The 24307-nt window shown below is 42.5% G+C and overlaps 1 protein-coding gene across 1 annotated transcript; it reads left to right on the top strand.

Moving 5' to 3' along the window:
* The first annotated feature begins 649 nt into the window (after nucleotides 1–649).
* LOC132883789 (leukocyte elastase inhibitor-like) lies at nucleotides 650–24303 on the top strand. Its single transcript, XM_060917802.1, has 7 exons — nucleotides 650–758; nucleotides 8868–9054; nucleotides 13102–13239; nucleotides 14505–14622; nucleotides 14743–14885; nucleotides 14996–15163; nucleotides 23808–24303. Exons 2-7 carry the CDS (start codon nucleotides 8887–8889, stop codon nucleotides 24216–24218), a joined length of 1146 nt encoding a protein of 381 aa, XP_060773785.1. The 5' UTR covers nucleotides 650–758; nucleotides 8868–8886; the 3' UTR covers nucleotides 24219–24303.
* The last annotated feature ends 4 nt before the right edge of the window (nucleotides 24304–24307 follow it).

The following is a 24307-nucleotide window of genomic DNA, read 5'->3' as shown; positions in this document are numbered from 1 at the left end:
GCTAATACACTGCTACAACTAAACCGACCCTAATAAAGTTCTTGGTCATTGCCTGGTAACAGCAAATTTATAACGGGCCATGTCTCAACAGACTAAGAAGTTATTTCAATGACATTTAATAACATTTTGTTTATCCTGAGGACCGAAAGTAAATGAAAATGTGAACAAACCTTAGCTGTAATCAGATGGCGACCACCGGCTCCAGGGACGACCCGCTGATGTAGGCATGTTACCCAGCCTGACACAAAATATTTGTAGGCATCCAAACTCGTATACGCTTTCAGATCAATACCTGTGTATGGCGATGGGTTTTTAACGACGTAGGTATACAGATCCTGTGGGCCGAAGTCAGGTAAAGACAAGGGCTTCGTGTACTTCCGTACGTCAGTGAGCAATCCTGGTGGAAGCAGGTAAACGTCGTTCTCTAAGCCTGCTAACCTCAATTTTTGCAAATACCTCTCCCTCTGCTCGCCCTGTAAATGCCCTACGTCGCTGGATAGTGAAGGTGTTTTCTGCATCTCGCTCCTTTTTCTTTTATGTTTTTCGTTTGTCGCCTTCCTCGCATTCAAACTGATTCGAGCCGTGCCGTCCAAAATGGCAGCGTCACATGACTTGGTCACGTGAGTGAAATACCTCAATAGCATCTGGAGCCTCCTCTCTTTCACTTCCGTATCACTGTATGGCTTTCGGGTGTACTGCATTACAACAGCTGCTTGTGTGTCTGCTGCATTCTGACTATTCATCCCGAGTTTCCATATGTGAGTACTACAAAATTCAGATCTCTCCATATTTCTGGGTTGCATTTGATTAGAGCAGATCCGACATTTCTAGGAGTTGCATGTGACAGGATGTGCATAGTGTAAACTTCCATTGTTCCGCATTCAGCTTACATAAGGCAGCTGGGCCATAGAAGGTTCACGCTGCACGCGTGTAAAGAAAAGTGGACAAACGTAGCATGACTTGCTCTGGGCCATAGAACGGCGTTCACGTTGCACGCTGCACACTTCACGCGTGAAGCATGAAATGAACATGCACACTTTTTTCTAGGCGTGAAGATGGAAATTCCAGTCAATGCATGCGGTCACCGCCGCGCCAGCCAATCAGAACGGGTCTAGGGAGATAACGCTATGCTTTCAGGGGAAAACTTCAGAAAAAATATAATTGAATGGTATAATTGAAAAATAGTTCTTCATCGGGATTGTCAAGCAGATTATAGAATGTTCGGTGAAATTCACCACGGGTTTCTCTCAGAAGGAAGTGTTCTCGGCTCCAAATTCTGTTCCTTTTTCTCTTCCTCTGTCTCAGTAAAAGCAGAATGAGGCAATCGTCGTCATCCGAAGAGTCCATATTGTTGGTTACTCGGTCAAAGTAGAACAGACGCAACACGTGAACATGAAGTTTAATGCATGAAGTTTAATGGCCCAGGGTCCGGTTCTTCACGTGAACGTGTAGCGTGCAGCGTGCAGCGTGAACCTTCTATGGCCCAGCAGCCTAAGCCATGACTTAGTGTGTGCTTTCTGTAAATACATTTAATATCCAGAAACTGTTTTATAAGTGGTGAGACTTGGGGCAGTTTATATTCCCATCAATTAATTTCAACCAGTCAGGTTTGTCAACCAAAACTTGCATTTTCTACTTCAGTCCACCTCTATTCTGTGGTATAATGTATGCTGTGAATTCAGGATTTATTAGGAATTAAAATATGTAGCATAGAGTTGCCATATTATTTATTAAACCTAAATTCTGGAGGAAAAACATTTAAGGATTTTTTTTTTTGTTCTAAATTGCCAGATGGAGAGAGTTGGGACAGTTCATGTTATCTGTTTCTTTTCTTTTTTCTTGTGGTTTACAAATATTCTCGAAGTCGGACATCCGGGTACTTTTGACGTCAGGTCACATGACCTTGGAGCCGCCATATTTAACTAGGGGAAAGCCTGGCTTTATTGTGTTACACTGTGTTAGCAATAAAATGCCTAAAAGCTGTTGTGTTGTTGGCTGCACAGCCAATGCAAACAAGAACCCAGCATTAAAGTTTCATATGTTGCCATTAGGTGGGAAAAGACGTTTGCAGTGGCTGAGAGCCATAAATAGAAGTGAAATCAAGTCTGATGGATCTGTGAACCATGAGAAGCTCTGGGAGCCTAACTCTAACTATACTTATGTTTGTGGGCAACACCATATAGCTAGTTAGTTAGTGATGTTTTTATGTACATGTACTGGTAGTTAGGGCTGTTTTTTTTAATGTGTTTTGCTGCTAGTTTTTTAATGTCAGTTAGTTCAGATTTTAATGTATTTTGCCACTAGTTTTTAATGTAATTTGGTCGGATTTTGTCTATAGACCCCTTTCACATGACGTCACCGTGCCACGAGATTTTGTTAGGCGCCATATTGGAAGACCAAGTACATGCACTCACAATATAAAACAAAGTACAAGCGAGAGTAAAGTGACACGATGGATGATAATTCAGGTTATGTGAGTACATTACCAGCTGCAGAAAGGGCACGGTATGTGGAGAAACTGGCTGTGATTGATGGGTTTGACCCATATGATAAGACTCGGGGCAAGGGAGAATGGAAACATAAGGAGGACTGGACACCAATTCTGCCATCTGTTTGCTACCCAGACATTGTAAACTATGTTGTTTACACCCAGTGCCTACACTCAGTGTTCGAACTATGCCGATATTTTTTGGGGGGTCCCTTTTTTTTTACCTGGGGGGGGCGCTTGCGCTTGTCTCGGAGCGCGGATCTCCAAACACATGAGAAGCCTATCTTGCGCACATATCACGCGGACTCCACACCTCCACACACGCATCGCGTCTGAAGTCATAACTCATCAGGGGAAATCGTGTCCACATTGGCATGTTCAAAAAAGAACCTCGTGTCAACAATGATACCACACGCAAGAAAAAAAAAACAGTCAGGCTACTCAACAACCAACCTGGCAGCAGCGAGCAATCCCCAAACCATCCTGAATTATTATTATTATTAAATTGTAGAAGTCTGGGAGGCTTGCTCCTTATATCAACTTGGGGCCAATTTAGCATGTTTTAAATCTGAATTTCTTGCATTTGCTTACCTCAAAGTGTCCGCAGATCATGCACAGACTTATCCATTGTAGCCACAGTTTTTTGCCAAGTCTCACACAGGTTTCTTTCAAGTCTACTGTTGAGCCAATAAATCATCAATAAAACGGCTCAGATTTGTTTGTTTAAGTTGTTTGCCACTCCACTTTATTCTCGTGGGTTCACATACCGCTGCCGTTATTTCCCCCTAATCACGAGTTTGTTGGTCTTCCAAAATGGCGCAGGGTCTGTTTACTTCCGGTTTCGGGTGACGTCAGTGAAAGGGGTCTATTAGGATGAGTCCCTTACAATTCACTTAGGCCAAATATTGAACAATATTCTTTTTAATTTAAGAATAAATGATAATTAGTTTTTAGTGTCAAAAATATAACATTTAATGGCCGTTTTTATGAATTTTCGGCGCCGAATTTTGTCTATTGAGGTATTTCACCCACGTGACCAAGTCACGTGACGCAGCCATTTTGGACGGCACGCTTAAGTCCTTCAGTGCAAGGCGGTATGAGATGGTGGAGACCTTTGCACATTTTAACAAGAAAGTAAGCTGTGATTCGTGTTAAATTGGATCTGTCTTTTATCACAAACACTGTACCCAGCCTTGGTATGGAGCCCTGTTTATTTATTTCTGTGTCCCGTTTCTTTCTAGCCTCTGTTATTGCCTGGGATGTAGTGGTGCGTAAACGCACATAAACGCCGTTTACCCACCTCCAGATTTTAGGAAATAGCGTTTATGAACCTCTAAATATAGTTTACGCACGTCCAAGCATAGTTTACCCACCTCTAAATACAGTTTACGCACGTATGTCTCTTGTTTTATACAGATATTAAAACAGCTTTTCCGTTATTTTTCAATTGCCTACACCTAGTAGATCCTGCACAAGTTCTTGTGGGTTTTATCAACACTGCGTAGCCTACGCGTAGTAATTGTCTGTCTACCGCTCGCCCTCTTGCGGGAGCCAGCAGACTGCGACATTCATTAGTCACTGATTACGTGTGTGAAGAAATGGTGAAGAAATGGATATTAGGCGATTTCTGAAGCGTCGGAGCATCACCCTTCCAGCTGATACCAGCAAAACGTCTCGACACAGTGAGTCCAAAAAGAATCCTGAACTTCACGTTTTTAGGATAAACTCCCCATCGTTTTGGTTTGTGAACCATGCCACTAACTAATGTTAGGTTGTTAACTTGTGCCAACAAATTAGCCTACCTTTCTGGCAGACAAATGACGTTGTTAGTGCAGTCTAAAGTTTTTGGTAATTATTATATCAACATAAATTCAGTATTTGTAGCGCATTGTAAGACAAATAGTTGTCATTTCATGTTAATCTCGAAGTCATGATGACAGCATGCTAGCTTCATGTCACGGACATAATATAGAGAACTTAGCCTAAAGTAACGTTAGGCAAGTCACTCCTCCCCGCCCTTCTCGGTGTGTGGGTGTGTGTGTGTTTATTTTTTAAAGAAGGCTATAGCATTCAGATTGGGCAGAAATACTTGTCCACATGATTGGTGTACTTGGCCATTTTAATTTAATTTTACAGATAGTGGTGGAGAGACAGACAGTGTTGCGGGGCCAGGAGAAACAGCAGGAGGAGAGACAGAAGGAGGAGAGAGTGAGAGGAGGAAAATAGGGCAAAGAGAGGATGAAACAGGATCAACTACAAGAGGAGAAAAGGGAGGAAAAGAGAGAAGGCAAATGGATGGAGAATCAGATAGGCCTTTAAGAGAAACTTTGATAGAGGAAACTGAGGGAGAAACAGAGAGAGGAGAAAATGAGGGAAGAAAAACAGAAATAGACGGAACAGAAGGAAGAGAAAATGAGGGAGGAGAATCAGACAGAGAAGATGCAGAGACAGACGAAATGGAGGCAGAGGAAACTGAGACAGTATCAGAAAGCATCAGATGCCATCCACACATCTGGACTGAAAGTATGTGTAATTTGCCATTCTTACACACAGTCTTTATTTTTCTCTCTTTATTGATTATTTAGATTTCATAAACACCACTCTACTTGGTGTCACACACACACACACACACACACAAATGCTTGGACTCACTCACACATGCACACAAGTAAACACAAATGCACACACACACACACACACACACACACACACACACACACACACACACACACACACACACACAAACACTTTCATACACACACATACAAAAGTTAACATTCTTCTAGTGCAAGGTCTACTGCTGTGATATATCTGTCAGCTTATGGATTTCATATGGCCTACTGTTGGTATGTGTAATTTGCCATTCTTTCACACTGACATTATATTTCTCTTTATTAAGATTTAATAATAAACCTCAAACATACTTATTGTGTATCTTGTTTTATGAATGATATAGAGTAGAGACCTCAGGGAACCCTTGTCACACACATACATACATGCACTCACACACACAAGTACACACACATGCACATTCACAAACACTCTGTCATATACACACACACACACATGCACTGTCATGCACACACACACACTCCTATGTGTCAGAAAAGTTGTTTCATACAATACGCATCGTAGCATCCTTGCGTCATGCTTGCGTCGACTATGAATTGGCCCTTACAACGTCGTGGTCCCCCGATCCCAAAATTTATAGTTTACCCACCTCTTTTTTTACCACTACACCCCTGGTTATTGCGTTTTATGTCTGATGTCTGCTACATGCAACCCTAGACAAATTAACACTGCCTTGTTTCACTGCTCAGATGGGTTAACAAACACTGATCCATTTACTTTTTGCTATATATATTTTATCAAAATTGCGTTAACTGATAAACTAACCTGAAATGAAATGATCACTGCAAAGTCTGGAGTACTCTGTTGGCTCCCAATCCTGTCTCTTCACAGCTGCAATCCATTTGGCCCTCTTGTCTGGGTCAGTAGGAAACCGGTAGTGATGTGTCGGTCGCGAACGATCCGGTTCAAAGAGCCGGCTCTTTGAAGTGAACGACGGGAGCCGGCTCTTCGGTGGGAGCCGAGTTGGGGAGCCGAATTAGTTTTTTGTCCTTAGGTGCCTCAGAGAGAGAGACTTTCACAAAAAAAGTTGCTGTCCGATTGCGTCTTTGTGTTGTCTATTACCATTCAAAGGAAAAGAAGTAGCATGGTGTACGCCTACTTTTTTTGGTTGGGGGGGTTGATGTCATTCACAGCTGCGAAAATACGAAAATTGGTGTAATGCTTAAAGCTGTGGAGCGCAGGGGAGAGGAGTCTGTGAGGCACCTGAGGAGGGGAAAATCAGCTGTGTATTTTATATTGGTAATATAACAGTTTTGTATTATGTTTGTGAGAAAATAATTTATTAATTGGTAAGTAAGTTTTATTTCTATAGCTAGAACATTGTTACACTGCTATACTTTACAAAGCTTTACAATGGCTACAAAAACTAAAAAATAAAATGGAAAGCATCCTATTGATAAAATATAAATAATAATGTAATTAATTAACTAGTTAATTGCAGCAATTAAATCAAAAATAAAATCTCAGGAGCCGTTTGGGAGCCGAAAGAGCCGGCTCCTTATAGTAAGAAGAGCCAAAAGACCCGGCTCCCGAAAAAGAGCCGAAATTCCCATCACTAGAAACCGGTAAAAGGAGCGTCCTGCACGCTGTCCCTGTCTGTCGTGGCAGCCCACAGCACAACAAGCAAACACCATGGTTATTTATAGAGTGCTTACTGACAAATTAATCTATTCTAGGTGTCTGTAACACGTTTTTTTTTCAAGCTGGTTCTCCCTCTCTGTCTGCAGCGTTAGCTTGACGTTCAAAATGGCGGACACCAGGGCGTCACGTGACCCTGTGACGTCAGGTGAAATACCTCAATTAGGATGAGACCCTTTACACTTATGGCCCTTTTCCACTACCCTTTTTCAGCTCACTTCAGCTCACTTCAGCCCGACACGGCTCGCATTTCGACTACCTCAGAGCAGCACGACTCAGCTCGCTCCAGCCTTACTTAGCACCCAAAACTCGCACGGTTTTGGAGTGGGGCTGAAGCGAGCCAAACCGAGCCGAGTGGGGCTCGGGGCGTGAGGAGACACTCCCCTGTGTACTGATTGGTGAGGAGGAGTGTCCTCACATGCCCACACACGCCCCGCGAGCACGCTGTGATCTGTAAACACCGTAAACCCGGAAGAAGAAGAATTACGAATTACGAGAATTATGAAGCCTTATGCGCCTCGCCTCATCTATACGCTCTTGCCAGTATCTGTTGGCGTTGTCGGTGACAACAAGCCACAGCACCAAAACCAGCAACACTAACGACTCCATGTTTATTGTTTACTATCCGGGTCGTGAGACTACTGCTTAAAAGGTCACTGATGTCACTGTTTGCGCCGCCTAACGACATCACGTGACGTCCACCCACTTTCGCTAACTCCACCCAATGTGTCCAGCCACTTCCAGCCAGCACGGTTCAGCGCGGTTGTAGTCGAAATGCAACTCCAACAGCCCCACTCAGCTCGACTCAGCCCAACTCAGCACGGCACGGCTCAGCCCAACTCAGCCGCGTTGGTAGTGGAAAAGCGGCATTAGGCCAAAATTAGAAGTACTTACTGGGAAACTTGATAAAGTAGTGGTATATATCAGGATACGGAACTTATGGCCACTGCAAGGGATTGTCCAACCACTTGTTTGCAGGGATTTTGAATGGGCAACAATCCAGGCCTAGCAGCAATACCTTAGTCTGATATCTACACTTGTCCTCAGGCAGCAGTCCATCCTCATACTGGAATGCCATGATGTACCAAAACCTAGTAGTGCTGCGTGCTTCCCCTAACATGTACGCTCTCTCTTTTCCCTAGTCAAATATGGCGGGCCTGTTGTCAAGTTGTGTCATGTGATCGTGACGTCACGCCGACTTCGAGAATACAGTTGTTTAAAAATGCTTGTTAAAAATGTGGGCGTGTCCCTGCATGAGGCTTAAGCTTATTTCATTCCGTCTTGAGAATGGAATTGTTTTGTCTCATCAGGTTTTGTGTAAACTGACATTTGTCTATTGCTGCACCAGCAGTGTGTGTTTATACAGTTCATATATTACAAGTTTTGAAAATAAATAAAAATCAAACATGTCGGCATAGGTAAGTTATTTTTGCTCCATATCTCCCCTCAATGTCCCCCCCCCCCCCCCCCCCCCAAAAAAAAAAAAAAAAAAGACAGAAAACAAAGCCAGTAGGTCAGTATATGTGGCAAGCTGAGAAACTAATGTTGTGGTCAGAGGGTATAGTAAATCCTCTCTAATGCAATATGAATGTGACACAATCTACAAAAGCTGAAAACCTGTCCCAAGTCTCCCTGCTCTCTCATCATCATCATCATAATAAAAGCACAGTGGTGCAGTGGTTAGCACCATCACCTCACAGCAAGAAGGTCTGGGTTCGAGCCCAATGGCCTTTCTGTGTGGAGTTTGCATGTTCTCCCTGTGTCTGCGTGGGTTTCCTCCAGGTGCTCCGGTTTCCCCCACAGTCCAGAGACATGCAGGTTTGGCTAATTGGTGGCTCTAAATTGAGTGTGAATGATTGATTGTTTGTCTGTCTCGATGTGTCAGCCCTGTGATGATTTGACAACTTGCCCAGGGTGTACCCCGCCTCTTGCCCATAGTCAGCTGGGATAGGCTCCAGCTTCCCCGCGACCCTGCACAGGATAAACAGTTACAGATAATGGATGGATGGATAATAATAATGTTTCGTGAGTTTTCAGCCATAACATGCACGGATTTTGGTGTTGTGCGCCACATTGCACAATTCACATAACTGTGTGTGTTATGCATTAGATTCATCAAGACATCAAAGATGGAGAATTTGAGCCACGCTAATAGTGCCTTTGCCCTGGACCTGTATCGGGCCATAAGCGGCAATAATCCGGATGGAAACTTGTTCTTTTCCCCACTGAGTATCAGTGCTGCACTCAGTATGGTCTACTTAGGAGCCCGAGGAGCTACTGCTGAGGAAATGGCTAAGGTATGAGAGCTTATCTTAAAAACATAGGCAACATAAAACCAGGACTGGAACGTGTGAACAAAACGTCCAAATTGTAACGATATTGTGACATAATGTGGTTTCTAAATACCTTGTATTAAGTCACAATGCTGAAAATTTTATGTGATGGTGAAAGCTTGTTATTCTTGGTCAAATCACAAAATGATGTTTGTTTGCTGGATCATATGAATGATGTGATACTTCAAACCCCCATTAAATCCCTAGCCAGCTTATCTGAGATTGGTCAGTATAATAAAGTGTACATAAGATTTCTGTAACACCACAGTTACTATATACTCAATATTGTGATAAGAGCTGATGAATTATAGAATATACAGCCCGAGATAAAACTTAGTGTATGTGCAAACCCCCATAAAGTTTATAGCTTGACCAGGGCCGGCCCAAGCCTTTAAGGGGCCCTAAGCAGAATTTGATTTGGGGGCCCCCCACACCACCAAAACTACACTGCTAGCTGCCTTATTATTTCTTAGGCTACACAGTTAGTCTAGCCACCCACCATAATCTGCGTTTTTAGTTGGTTTACATTATACTGCAACTTGTGGCTATTGCAATATAAAATATTCAGAGTGATGTGTGGCATATTTGTAAGTAAAACAACAAATCAGTAGACGAGACACTGTATATGTAAACAAGTTAACCAGTTTATTTTGCACTAATGTGCAAAACAAAACCTAACATACACAGTTCTTACAAACAGTACTTAGTACTTGTACTTGTAACTGTTATTAAATAACAAACAAATAAATACAACCCCGATTCCAAAAAAGTTGGGACAAAGTACAAATTGTAAATAAAAACGGAATGCAATGATGTGGAAGTTTCAAAATTCCATATTTTATTCAGAATAGAGCATAGATGACATATCAAATGTTTAAACTGAGAAAATGTATCATTTAAAGAGAAAAATTAGGTGATTTTAAATTTCATGACAACAACACATCTCAAAGTTGGGACAAGGCCATGTTTCCCACTGTGAGACATCCCCTTTTCTCTTTACAACAGTCTGTAAACGTCTGGGGACTGAGGATACAAGTTGCTCAAGTTTAGGGATAGGAATGTTAACCCATTCTTGTCTAATGTAGGATTCTAGTTGCTCAACTGTCTTAGGTCTTTTTTTGTCATATCTTCCGTTTTATGATGCGCCAAATGTTTTCTATGGGTGAAAGATCTGGACTGCAGGCTGGCCAGTTCAATACCCAGACCCTTCTTCTACGCAGCCATGATGCTGTAATTGATGCAGTATGTGGTTTGGCATTGTCATGTTGGAAAATGCAAGGTCTTCCCTGAAAGAGACGTCGTCTGGATGGGAGCATATGTTGCTCTTGAATCTGGATATACCTTTCAGCATTGATGGTGTCTTTCCAGATGTGTAAGCTGCCTATGCCACACGCACTAATGCAACCCCATACTATCAGAGATGCAGGCTTCTGAACTGAGCACTGATAACAACTTGGGTCATCCTTCTCCTCTTTAGTCCGAATGACATGGCGTCCCTGATTTCCATAAAGAACTTCAAATTTTGATTCGTCTGACCACAGAACAGTTTTCCACTTTGCCACAGTCCATTTTAAATGAGCCTTGGCCCAGAGAAGACGTCTGCACTTCTGGATCATGTTTAGATACGGCTTCTTCTTTGAACTATAGAGTTTTAGCTGGCAACGGTGGATGGCACGGTGAATTGTGTTCACAGATAATGTTCTCTGGAAATATTCCTGAGCCCATTTTGTGATTTCCAATACAGAAGCATGCCTGTATGTGATGCAGTGCCGTCTAAGGGCCCGAAGATCACGGGCACCCAGTATGGTTTTCCAGCCTTGGCCCTTACGCACAGAGATTCTTCCATTGGTGATCCTCTTCCCATCTTTACTTCTGAGAGCCGCTGCCACTCCAAGATGCTCTTTTTATACCCAGTCATGTTAATGACCTATTGCCAATTGACCTAATGAGTTGCAGTTTGGTCCTCCAGCTGTTCCTTTTTTGTACCTTTAACTTTTCCAGCCTCTTATTGCCCCTGTCCCAACTTTTTTGAGATGTGTTGCTGTCATGAAATTTCAAATGAGCCAATATTTGGCATGAAATTTCAAAATGTCTCACTTTCGACATTTGATATGTTGTCTATGTTCTATTGTGAATACAATATCAGTTTTTGAGATTTGTAAATTATTGCATTCCGTTTTTATTTACAATTTGTACTTTGTCCCAACTTTTTTGGAATCGGGGTTGTAAATCTTAAAATCTGGAAAAAACCTTAAATCTTAAAAGAAATCTTAAACAAATTCACAAAATGAACAGAGAAATTTGCAGCATAATAACATCAACAATAACACAACAACAACCTATTATGTTGCACTTAAAACTATTTATAGGAGAAAATGTGAAAACTCGCCTAAAATAACTCACTGTTCAGAAAGACAACACTTGTCCTTTTTCCTGTCATCATCAGTGCTTGATCATTTCCCTTCAAAATCTATGTTTCCTGGCTTTTCGGGAGGCAAAGTCATCAATGACGTCATTTATAGGAGATCTCCCGACCAACTTTGCTATTGATACTTAAAAGTGCAAGCCCACTGAGTCTTTCCTGTGCCATTGTAGATCTCAAGTAGCTTTTGATTAATTTTAGTTTCGAAAAGCTCCGTTCTGCTGATGCTACGGTTACTGGGAGAGTGCAAGCAATCCTAAGAGCTACCCAAAGATTGGGGTATAACTCACAGATGTCAAATGCTTGTGACTGACCCTCAATTCCAGATTTTGGTGACTGCTCAGTTTCGAATGCTGACTGCTCCTGGCTTTCATGTGCTGATGAATGCTCCTCAATTTCAGGCATTTGAATCTGTCCCTCACTCTCAGGTGCTGGTGGATCTACAGAGGATGAACCTGCGGCTAATAAATAAATAAATAAATATTGCATTAAAAAATAAAATAAAAACAGGCCAAATGTGTAAAATGTGCCATGTTATTCAAAATAAATATTCAACTGTTTCAACAACAACACTATTTTGAAATAAAAGTGTGATTAATTCATGATTTGGTAGTAACATATTATGACTCACTTGGAGCACTTTCATCAAAGGAGCAGGAGGCAGAGGTACCCGGATCTGCCTGGGCTCTCAGCTTAGAACTAAAGATGATATCCGAGGCTACATTTTGTTGTGTTGGGTAGCATAACGTTAGCTACTATGACAGACATTCTGTTAGCTAATCCAGCCAACCTAGCCAGAACATAGACAACCTTAATGACACAAAAATAGTAACATTGGACATTCAAATTTACCTTTTACTTGCTGCTTTTTTCTTCCTCTTGTCTCTTCCTCTTCTCTGCCCCAGATGGATAATTTCTTTTTTGAGACATGGCTTAGCCATCTAGTCCACCTGTCTTCCAAAGTGAATAACTCCTGTGACGTCACGTGCGTCTGGTTGTGCAGGAGCGCAGTGGCAGCAACCAGCAGCAAGGATTAGTTAACCTAATGTACCAACTATGAAAATGATACAAAAAACGGTATTTTGTGTCTTATTTTTGTGTCTTTTGTTTCTGCTATATCATGTCATTGATATTACGTTTTTTTAATTAAAAATATTTTCGCAGGTGGGCATTCCAACTGCTCTTGGGGGTCCCCTGGTGGTGTGTGGGGCCCTAAGCGGGCGCTTAATTCGCTTATGCCTTGGGCCGGCCGTGATCTTGACAATGAACTTTATACTCAAGCAAATTTGCGTTCCCGTATCCAGGGAGTTTCACAGTGAAATGAAACCACACCTGTTCAGACATGCAATAAACCACGTGTTGTTACTCAATCTGTTTTTCACTTAATACTACATTTTCTTGAGGGATGTTAAACATGTCAAATGTAATCTTTAAGCACCTTTGATTATCATAGCCTTGTAATTTCTTCACTTTTTTTTTTAGATTAATGCCTGAGGTGTATTTAAGGACTGTTAAGAAATTTTCACACATACACATAATGGAAAACTGTCCTGTTTCTGGAGATTTCCTGATTCTGTTGCTCATTGCAGGTTTTGTCCTTCAGTTCAATCCCTGATGTTCACACCCACTTCAAGACCCTCACCTCTGCAATTAACAGCCCCAAAGCCTCCTACATCCTCCGACTGGCCAACAGGCTTTATGGAGAGAAGACTTTCCATTTCTTGTCTGTAAGATTTCCAAAACTGTTTGTTTATTTTGGTTTGGTTTTGTTACAAAAATATGGTTTGGATCACTGATCTGTCAGTAAAGGATAAAATAGGTTCTAGAGGTTCACCGATTGGTAACACCAATTCTTAACATACTGTGAGGTGACAAAAAATAAAAATGCAGTGCTACATTGTTCAGCAACCCAAAACTATTTAAGCAGTTTTCAAAGCCATACCTCTAGCTACTACTAGAGGTTCTGAGAGTAGTTTTGTTTTGTTTTTTCCCCACTTTGCAAATCCAGAAAACACCTAGTGCCATTTGACTGGCATTGCAAGCAACTATCCACACCTGAAGTTTGTGAAAATACAGTATGTGTAGCTTCTTTTGCGACACCAAATTCTGAATTTCAACTCCTGAACTCGGCTTTTGGGGCCATATTTAAATGCACCCCTGGCCAGACTGCCTTGCCCTGTGGGATTTGCCCCTGGGCTGGTGGGCAACTTAATGACTGTCACAGGAGTCCAGGAAATGAGTTCTAGAGCCCATAGTATGGGGGCCTTGTTCACTCACACACACAGTGCTGGCCTTTTGGCAGGGGCTAATGAATAGTATCTGATCCCATCTACCTCCTCAGATTATACAAGGGCGGCGGCTGTCCATTGCTAGCACATCAATAGGAGGCATAGAAATGCAGATGGGCTGCAATTTCCTAATGAAGCACCTTGCACAGTAAGGTAAGACAAACGATGTCGTGTCCCCATCGTGTTGTCTCTCTGGACCTCCAGACCTGATGCCAAGTGGTGCACAAAAGTGCCACAGACCTGATGGGCATGGGAGTTGCCCTGCAGTTACAACTGACTTGCCAAGTGATGCCATCCATTAGCCATTTGAGTGGCCCTTCTGCATGCCATCTGGTGGTGTGCCATTGACCCTGTTGGGTTCATCTGCCACACTGCACCAAAAAGCGCCCTGCTGCCAGCGCCTTATTGGTGATGTACTGTTTAACCCATAGCTGGAACCCAGGCAGGTCCAGGTCAGAGCAGATCTGGGAGCAATGGTGATTAAGGGGTAACTCCAATTTCCCCAATACTCAAGACGTCCTGAACCTGAGACTCACCACCGGTTGCAATTTAAAGTCATACCCAAGACTATCAAGGTCAACACCTAAACTAAAATGCAATTTTTTGTATCGTGATATCTGGAGCAAATCTGAAACGAGACAGATTTTACTCAGGTGTTTGTGCGGGGGAAATGTGTCCTGAGTATGTTGTACTTTTTGTTGCAGGAATTTTTGGACTCTACTCAGAAGTTGTATCAAGCTGATATGCAGGCAGTAGACTTCATTGGATCATCAGAAGAATCACGGAAGCTCATCAACCACTGGGTGGAAGAGAAGACTGAGGGTAAGAGCCAAATCCATTTAGAGACATAAATATTCTCTCAAAATCTACACCATAATGCACATCATGCAACAGCTGTGTTTAAGACCATGTTCAGGTCTTCAATGTTGTCTTTGATTTTAGGTAAAATCAAAGATGTTCTGCGGCCAGGGATGGTCACAGCAATGACTCGACTTGCCTTGGTGAACGCTATTTATTTCAAAGGAAAATGGAAAGATGTGTTTAATACTGAAGACACTAAAGAGATGCCCTTTAAGATAAATAAGGTGGAAGTCACATAATTCACGTTTGCTTTATAATACTTCAGTCTTCATAATCCAGTTTCTCTGTATAGTTAAATGTTGCTCATGACTGTTTGTGTTTGTATGTTTGTTAGAATGAGACAAAACCAGTGCAAATGATGTACAAGAAGAAGAAATTCCTCTTCAACTACATTGATGAGTACAAGCTGCAGGTTCTGGATTTACCCTATGTAGAGGAAGAACTCAGCATGGTGGTGCTTTTGCCTGAGGAGTCTCAGGATGGCTCAGACTCCCTTCAGAAGGTCCGCACAAACATCCTCAAGATTTTGTCCTTTTTTCCTTCTAATTAATAATGATCTGCAGATAAACAAAATCTATTTTAAAAAAGCAATTTTACATCTAATTGAAATTCAAACTGCCTATAGACACCTTAAGGTGGCACGGTTGTGTAGTGGTTAGCACTATCACCTCACAGCAAGATGGTTCTGGGTTCGAGCCCAGTGGCCACCGGGGGCCATTCTGTGTGAAGTCTGCATGTTCTCCCTGTGTCTGTATGGGTTTCCTCCAGTTTCCCCCACAGTCCAAAGACATGCAGGTTAGGTTAACTGGTGTCTCTAAATTGTCCGTGGGTGTGAACGTGAGTGTGAATGGTTGAGTGGAGAAAACCTCTATAATAATCCAGTAGAAGGCAATGTGAAACCACTGCTGTAATGTTCCCGAGGAAAAAAGCTCTACTTTGATGGCTGAAGCCGTCAAAGCGGCCACGTTACTGTAGTGATATACCAAAATGGATGGATAGACCCCTTGCACTGATGTCACATTTAAGTTAGCAACCATTGCTACCCTAGACCTGGGGGACGAGCGAACTTTGTTTTCATACTGTAGCCAAGCGAAGATGTTCGATGTCTGCTGCTGTTGTCTGAAGAAAACTACAGCTAAAAAAGCTCTCCTCCTGGATTACATAATCTTAGTCCGAAAGAAGCGAAGGATAGACATATATGGAAATTAGATTTTATTAGTGATTCTGAGCCGGACAAAATTCCTCAAAATTATTGGAGTGATGGTGCAGATTTGTGGCCTAGCATTAGCTACATGTTGGAATATACCTTCTTTTTCCCAAAGAGTCCTGACACGGGAGAACATCTCATCTCATTATCTCTAGCCGCTTTATCCTGTTCTACAGGGTTGCAGGCAAGCTGGAGCCTATCCCAGCTGACTACGGGCGAAAGGCGGAGTACACCCTGGACAAGTCGCCAGGTCATCACAGGGCTGACACATAGACACAGACAACCATTCACACTCACATTCACCCCTACAGTTAATTTAGAGTCACCAGTTAACCTAACCTGCATGTCTTTGGACTGTGGGGGAAACCGGAGCACCCGGAGGAAACCCACGCGGACACGGGGAGAACATGCAAAGTCCACACAGAAAGGCCCTCGCCGGCCACGGGGCTCGAACCCGGACCTTCTTGCTGTGAGGTGACAGCGCTAACCACTACACCACCGTGCCGCCCCACGGGAGAACAGTTAGCCTGAAAAAGAGAGGAGTAGTTCTTAGTTACTTCAATCCCCAAATAAGTTTTTTTTTTTTTTTTTTTTCCTAGGGAAATTTTAAAAGGGAAGTTATCCAGAAGTGTCAGAGCACTCATGTGGATTGGTATTAGGACACTTTTTAGACCAATTAATTTGAGATCCTGATAATGTCCCAAATAGATTAATTTTATCTAAAAGTGTTGGAATATGACTTCAGGCTATGTTACATACAGGAGAATATGATCTGCATACATTGATATTTTATTATTGGACTCTGTAGTAGTGTATCCATGTATCTGAGGATCTAATCTAATACTTTGGGCTAAAGGATCAATAGCAAGAGCAAAGATCAAGGGGGATAGGGGACACCCCTGTCTTGTCCCTCTATGCAAATTAAACGAAGGTGATATTAAATGATTTGTCAAAATTTGCGCTGATGGACTTCTGTAAATTAGTTTAATCATGGATGTGTTGTAATTGCTAAGATTATACCTATTAAGAACTTCAAATAGATACTTCCACTCAATTTGATCAAACTGGATTCTCTGTATCCAGCCCAAGTATGGCCAAATCTGTAGATGATTCTTTTTTGGTATATATAATATTAAAGATGTGCCAGAGATTGAAAAATGAGTTTCTATTAGGGATAAAATCTGTCTGATCTATGTGTATTAATTTGCCTCATAATGGACTTAACCTATTGGCCAGCACCTTAGCCAACAATTTTGCTTCGACATTGCGTCATGAGATAGGACGGTAAAAACTTACTTCCTGAAGATCCTTCCCTTTCTTTTCTTTTTTTAAAATTATAAATTCCTGTAATCACAGCCTCAGTAAAAGTACCGGTTGTGGGTAAGCAACCATTGGTCTGAGCATATCCAAATGTTTTTAGTAAGTAAGGAGATATAATTTTGCTAAACGCTTTGTATAATTCCCCCGGCAGACCATCTGGACCAGGTCTTTTATTATTCTTTAGTGAGGCAATAGCTCTCTGCACTTCTGCAATTGTAAGTTCTGAATTTAAAGTACCACAATCTTCTTTGTTTAGTCTAGGAAGGTCACATTTGTCCAGGAATGTATTAATAGTTGCCAGTTCGGGAGAGGTTTTTGAGGTGTATAGATCAGTCTAGAATTCAAGAAATATTTTGTTTATATCTTTTATCATTTGTGAGTATTGTATTATTGCTAGCTTTCATCATATGAATGGTTCTATCATTTTCAATTTTCCTAAGCTGCCTGGCTAATAATTTGTGGGGCTTTTCACCAAATTCAAAGTACTTTTGTCTGACATAAAGGAATGCTTTATTTATTTTTGCAGATGTAATTTTGTTGTAGTTGTATTTTAATGTTGCCATTCTTCTATGTAAGACAATGGAGGGGGATTGGGCATTTTGTTTATCAAGTGATTTGATCTGATCCTCTAATTCTTTTAATTTTGACCTGTTTTCTTTCTTCCTCAAGGCTTCAAACAAAATTGTTGGCATCCATCAGTCATGTCGACTATGGTATCGCGCTTTGGGTGGTACAATGTCGGCTGTGACTGTAGAGGCCGATTCTCGAGGTACAGTCTCGCCCACAGGTTGGGCAGACATGATTGTTGGTTGTTGTTAGACTGCTCCTTCTGGGCTGCTGCTGCTGCTGTATCCTTCTCTTCTGTCTACTTTCAGCAGACTGATGTGCCAGGGTTTCTTCATGCTCTCGAAGGCCTTGTCTGACGTGGTGCTTCCAAAGCAGTTCTGTCGAGGGCAAGGGTCTCCCATGACTAGAGGTTAAACCTGAGGGCTTTGAGATCACGCTTGCAGATGTCCTTGTAATGCAGCTTTGGTCTGCCTGTTGGGCGTTTGCTGCTAATCAGTTCTCCATAGAGGAGGTCCTTTGGGATGCGCCCATCGTCCATGCAAATCAGATGACCAAGCCATCTCATCCTTCGCTGCTTCTAGAGGCAGTACATGCTGGAGATTCCTGCCCTCTCAAGAACCGCTTGGTTGCTGACTTTGTCCCTCCAGGTGATCTTGAGGATCCTTCGAAGGCAGCGCACGTGGAAGGTGTTTAGTCGCTTTTCTTGGGCTGCTTTTAGGGTCCACGTCTCACTTCCTTATAGGAGAGTACTCACCACGCATGCCCTGTAGATCTGCACCTTGGTCTTCTCCATCAGCTTTCTGTTTGTCCAGGCTCTCTTGTTCAGGCGAGACATGGTGGTAGCTGCTTTGCCAATTCGACAGTTCAGTTCGTTCTCCAGGGATAGGTTGTCAGCTATCATTGACCCCAGGTAAGTGAACTCATGGACTACTTCAAGTGCATGATCTCCAATGCTGATGTTCAGTGTTGCATCTGCACCTTGTCCCATGACTTGTGTTTTCTTGGTGGTAATGGTGAGTCCATATTGCTCACAGGCTGAAGAAGTTCATCATCCTCTGGAGTTTGAGGACTGAGTGAGTGGTTATGGCAGCATCGTCGGCAAAGAGAAAGTCTCGGAGGCACCTCTGCTTGACTCTAGGTCTTCAGATGGGAAAGGGTAAACAAGTTCCCATCTGACTGTGTTCTTAAGTACACGCCATCAGTTGAAGAGCCAAAAGCATGCTTGAGAAGCGATGAGAAAAATATGCTGAAGAGAGTTGGAGCCAGCATGCACCCGTTTCACGCTGCTACAGATGGTGAAGGGTTCTGAGGTTGAGCCATCAAAGCCAACTGTGCCTTTTGTGTTGGTGTGAAATGACTTGATGATGCTGTGGAGTTTGGGTGGGCATCCAATCTTCTCCAGGATCTGGAAAAGACCATCCTGGCTGACAAGGTCGAAGGCCTTGGTAAGATCGATGAAGGCAATAAAGAGCAGTTTTTGTTGCTCTCTGCACTGCGACTCAGGGTACACCCTCTCTGCGATCACTCGGAGTCTTCTCAGTACCACTCTAGCGAAGAGCTTGCCAACAATGCTGAGCAGAGAAATCCCACGATAGTTGTTGCAATTGCTACGGTCACTTTTGTTTTTGTAGAGAGTCACAATGTTGCAGTCTCTCATGTCCAGAGGTACCTGACCTTCGTTCCAGCAGAGGCGCAGTATCTCCAGGAGCTCTAGGCGAGCAGTGTTGCTGAGGCACTTCAAGATCTCTGCAAGGATGTTGTCTTCTCTGGGAGTTTTTCCAGACGAAATGGCCTTCAATGCTTCGTTCAGTTCATCAAGATCTGGTTCTCTATCCAAGTTGTCCAGGACAGGAAGGCTTTCTATGGCATTCATGGCTTCAGCTGAGATGGAGTTTTCTATGGAGTAGAGTTCAGAGTAGTGCTCAACCCAGCGATGCACAGGACCGAGATTGCTCTCGGACCAACGCAAAAGAAGTGGGTCGCGCTTCTTTTGCATTGGTCTGATAGCAGTCTTGATCCCATTGTACATTTCTCTGATGTTGCCCGTGTCCGCAGCATCTTGGATCCTCTTGCATAGGTTGAGCCAATATCGATTACCGCATTGCCTGGCTGTTGACTGCCTTCTGCTTCGGGCAGATCTCAAACTTTCCAGATTCTTCTGGATTGGGTTGCTTTTGTAGATGATCAGGGCTTCCCTCTTCTCTTCAATAAGGGGCATCAGGATTTCTGAGGAGGCTTCAGACCAATCAGCAGTTCTGGCTGTCTTTTTTCCAAAAACTGACATGGCTACTTGGTAGATGGAGTCTCGAAAGTGAGCCCATTTCTGTGGTGTGTTGCCCAAGCGTGGGTTTTCTAGGCTGTTAAGTAGGGCTTGATTGAATTCCTCTACTCTTTCCTGGATGCGAGTCTTCCCTGTGTCAACATGGGGTCTTCCGGGTTCCTTGGACTGGTAAATGTTCTTTGCCCAGAGCTTGACCATGCTTCCTACAAGCGAGTGATCTGTGTCACGCTCTGCACTCTGGTATCTGTGAGTCACTCTGATGTTTGAGAAGCTGCTAGGTCTGGTGATAATCAAGTCGAGCTGATGCCAGTGTTTGGAGCAGGGGTGACACCAGGAGACCCAGTGTTGTGGCTTGGTGTTGAAGAAGGTGGTTTTTTTTTTTATACAGAGGCTTTGGTGACAGCAGAATTCCAGCAGGCACTAGCCGTTTTCATTTGCCTTACCGACTCAAAAATGGCCCAGGCAAGATGGCCAGGAATCATCGTCTGCGCCAACTCCGGTGTTGAAGTCACCAAGGATAAACAGGGCCTCGTTTCTGGGGATTCTTTCAACCACAGTGCTGAGGTCGTCATAAAACCGATCCTTTATTTTGCCCCTAGAGATAAGTGTTGGTGCATATGCACTAATGAGGTGTGCAGGTCCAGCTGAGGTGTGGAGCTGTAGAAAGAGGATCCTCTCTGATCCTTCAGTAGGTGGTATGATGGAATTCAACAAGGTGTTGCGGATGGCAAAGCCAACTCCGTGTTTTCGTCTCTTCTATTGCTTTCCCTTGCCAGAATAAGGTGAAGTTCTTCTCTCTCAAGGATTCCAGCAGATTCCAGCAGCCTGATCTCTTGCAATGCAACAATGTCCATCTTCAGGTGGCTAAGCTCCAAGTCAATGACCGCGGTCTTGCGAGCATCATCCACAAACTCGAGGTCGTCAGTCAGGCCTCAATCAAGTGATTTGATCTGATCCTCTAATTCTTTTAATTTTGACCCGTTTTCTTTCCTCCTCGAGGCTTCAAACAAACTTGCACTACCTCTTACATAGTCTTTGAATGCCTCCCAAAGGATAGATGGGGAGGTCTCCGGGATATTGTTTGTTTCAAAGTATAAATATATCTGAGCTCTTAAGTATTCACAAAATTTATTTTCGGTTAGTAATTGTGGATTCATTCTCCAAAAAGTAGGTGGTTTATCTATATGGTCTAAACACAAAGAAAATGTTAGAGGACTGTGGTCTGATATCACAATGCTGTGATATTTTATATGTACTGTAAAGGGAATGAGCCTGGTATCCACTAAATAATAATCTATCCTGCTTTAAGAATTATGGACTGATGGGGAGGGAGTAGTCCCTACATGAGGGGTTCATAATTCTCCATATGTCCAAAAATGTTTGTATTTTTAATGAACGTGTTTAGAAATTCAGATAGGGTATTTCTTGGGAGCTTCTTTATAGAGGACCTATCAAGATATGTGTCCAAGACGGTGTTGAAGTCCCCGTCCCCTATTATCAACTGTGTCTGTGAAATGTCTGGTATCAAAGGATATCTCTTTTGAAAAAATATGGGACTGCCCATGTTAGGGGCATACACATTAACAAAAGTGAAGGTGTTATGAATCTCCCCAGTTACAATAATGTAGTGGCTTTCTTTATCTGCAGTTGTTTTTTTCTGCAAAAAGGGCAGGCCTTTTCTTAATAGAATGGCTGTACCTCTTGCTTTAAATGTAAAATTTGAATGATACACCTCTCCTATCTATTTAGCTTTCAACCCATCATGTGAGTTGTTTTTTTAAATGCATTTCCTGCAGAAACATTATTTCCGAAGCCAGAGAATTTAGGTGAGTCAGAACTTTTCCTCTTTTAACAGGGTTATTCACTCCATGTACATTCCAATTTGAAAATGAGAACCTTACTCCCTCCAGTGGAGTTATTTACATTACTGTGCATCAGCTAATCATAACCAACAGAAAATTCCCAACAGCACAACTATCAGAAAGTTAAGTTTGAGTAAATGGTCTCCCTGTCCATCTTCCACGATCCAGAAAACCTACCTTCTATGCAAGGTCAACCTGTTCCCCATAACCAAAAAAAAAGAAAAGAACAGAACTACTCTGGCCAATTCTAACTAAGTATGGCACAAGCTTTCTTAAGGAAGTACTTAAAACTAAACTGTAAACATACATTACTTCTCTTCACCTTCAGATGGGCTGTTGTAAAAGTGCAACTAAGTTAAATAGCCTGGTAACTCCAAAAGCTGAATAAGTGAAAAGTGGAAGAAGAAAGAAACAAAAAACATTAAATAAAAACATAAAGACAAGTTTGTTCCCAATTTAAGGGTAGAGCCATTAATTCTTGATGGAGTGGCAAAAGGTGGACATACAAATATACATTCCTACCCATGTATTATTTTTATTACAAACACCATGCCACCCCTTTTCTTAGTGTTTAGTTTGGTATTATAATAGTAGAAGTGGATTTTTGAGTCAAGAAGAACCAGATAATGCCTCATAAGGTCATTAACTCAGTAAACGAGGTAAATCAAATGAGTGGCATGAACAAGAAACAGAGTTCACTAGGTGTAATATTCAACTGGGCACAAAACTAATTTTAACTAAGAAATGAACAAGACAGAATTTGGCTCAAAATAAGATATTCACCAGGATTTACCTCTCCCATAACGTTTAACCTGGCAGCTTGTTAACCAGTCATTAACATAAACAGCCTTATAAATAAGTTGTCTTTGCCAACATCGCATCATGTTACTGTGTTAGCATAGTCACTAAGGCCGGCAAGCTAGTAGCCAGGTGTACCGAGTGCTGTGTCTTACTTTCCAACCTCAAGGGCGGTTTACATCTCCTCCTGCCTTGATGTAGTCGCTTCTGATGCAGAAAGATGTGCAGCATACTTCTCAGCTTTGCTGGGGTCTGTGAAGGAGATCTGGGTGTCATCATGGGTTATCAGTAGCCTTGCAGGGTAGAGTATGCCATATTTGATGCCATATATCTTCCGTAGTATTTCCCTGGTGGGATTGAACAGTGCTGTCCGTTTTGCCACAGTGGGGGATAGTCCGGGAAAATTTGAATATGTGTGCCCTCATTGAATACGTGGAGCTGCCTCACCGCTGTAGCCTTACGTAGGATGTCCTCGAGCACATGATAGTGTAGCCTCAAAATGAATGGCCTAGGTGGCTCATTAGATTCAGGTCGCTTGCGGAGGATCCGATGTGCTCCATCAATGAGGGGCTTCTCGTTGAGGGAGAGAAGGTCTTGAAGGAGTTTAGCAATAAAATCTCTTGGTGTCAAACCTTCCTTTCCCTCAGGGATCCCAAATTTGCTTCTCTTTAACATTTTTCTTGATAGCAGGGAGACGGTAATACATTTGATCTATTTCTTGATTTGGACAGCCAAAAACAGTGCAAAAATGAACAGATTAAGCCTGGCTTACATGAAAGACGGTGTCTGTTTGACCCCCAGGTTAAACTATCACGTGATGTGTGACATCATATGCAAGGGGTCTGTTAGCATGCACAATCCTATAAACACTCACTGGATTGTATGTTGGCTGCTGGCAGTCAGGATCTATCTGTCTGCTAAAATTGCTGTCTGACCTATTCAATCATTATGTTGTTTCATTTTATGTTTTTGTCTCATTGATGCTTTCACATGAGCTCTTTTATCTTGTATGACAATACTATGATTTTTATGGCAGTAAATGATTCCTCTACCAAAACTGTTCCACCATAGTCTAACACCTGACAGTGTCTGTGTGTTTCTTGCTTCACAGCTGGAGACTGAAATAACAGTGGACAAACTGCTTGAGTGGACAAATCCAGAAAAGATGACCAGGTGGAATGACATCAACGTCCATCTGCCAAAATTCAAGCTGGAAGAGCAGTACTCTTTGACGGATACACTGAATAAGATGGGCATGAGCTCTTTGTTTCAGGCCAATGTTGCAGATCTTACAGGCATGAGCAGCCAAGGAGGACTTTTTGTGTCGTCGGTGGCCCACAAAGCTTTTGTGGAGGTTAATGAGGAAGGCACAGAGGCAGCAGCGGCCACAGTTGTACTGATAACAGCATTATGCTGGACACCAGAGGAGAACTTCATGGCAGACCACCCCTTCTTATTCTTCATCAGACACAACCCCACGAAAAGCATCCTGTTCTTTGGGAGATTCAGAGGCCCACAGTAGATATATACTGTACAATGCCAAGAAAAACAATGCTTGTTTGAAAGTCTGTTTTTGTATCAATAAAAATAATGATATGCACAAAAAATGTG

The sequence above is a fragment of the Neoarius graeffei genome, chromosome 3 (genome assembly GCF_027579695.1).
Source record: "Neoarius graeffei isolate fNeoGra1 chromosome 3, fNeoGra1.pri, whole genome shotgun sequence".
Taxonomy (NCBI): Eukaryota; Metazoa; Chordata; class Actinopteri; order Siluriformes; family Ariidae; genus Neoarius; species Neoarius graeffei.
This window is presented reverse-complemented; position numbering and strand designations above follow the sequence as displayed.

Excerpts from the sequence above, each read along its gene's own strand:
- LOC132883789 (XM_060917802.1), top strand. The coding sequence starts at position 8,887 with ATGGAGAATTTGAGCCACGCTAATAGTGCCTTTGCCCTGGACCTGTAT. Across the intron at positions 9,055-13,101 it reads CTGCTGAGGAAATGGCTAAG|GTTTTGTCCTTCAGTTCAAT; the intron begins GTATGAGAGCTT and ends TGCTCATTGCAG. Across the intron at positions 15,164-23,807 it reads GCTCAGACTCCCTTCAGAAG|CTGGAGACTGAAATAACAGT; the intron begins GTCCGCACAAAC and ends CTTGCTTCACAG.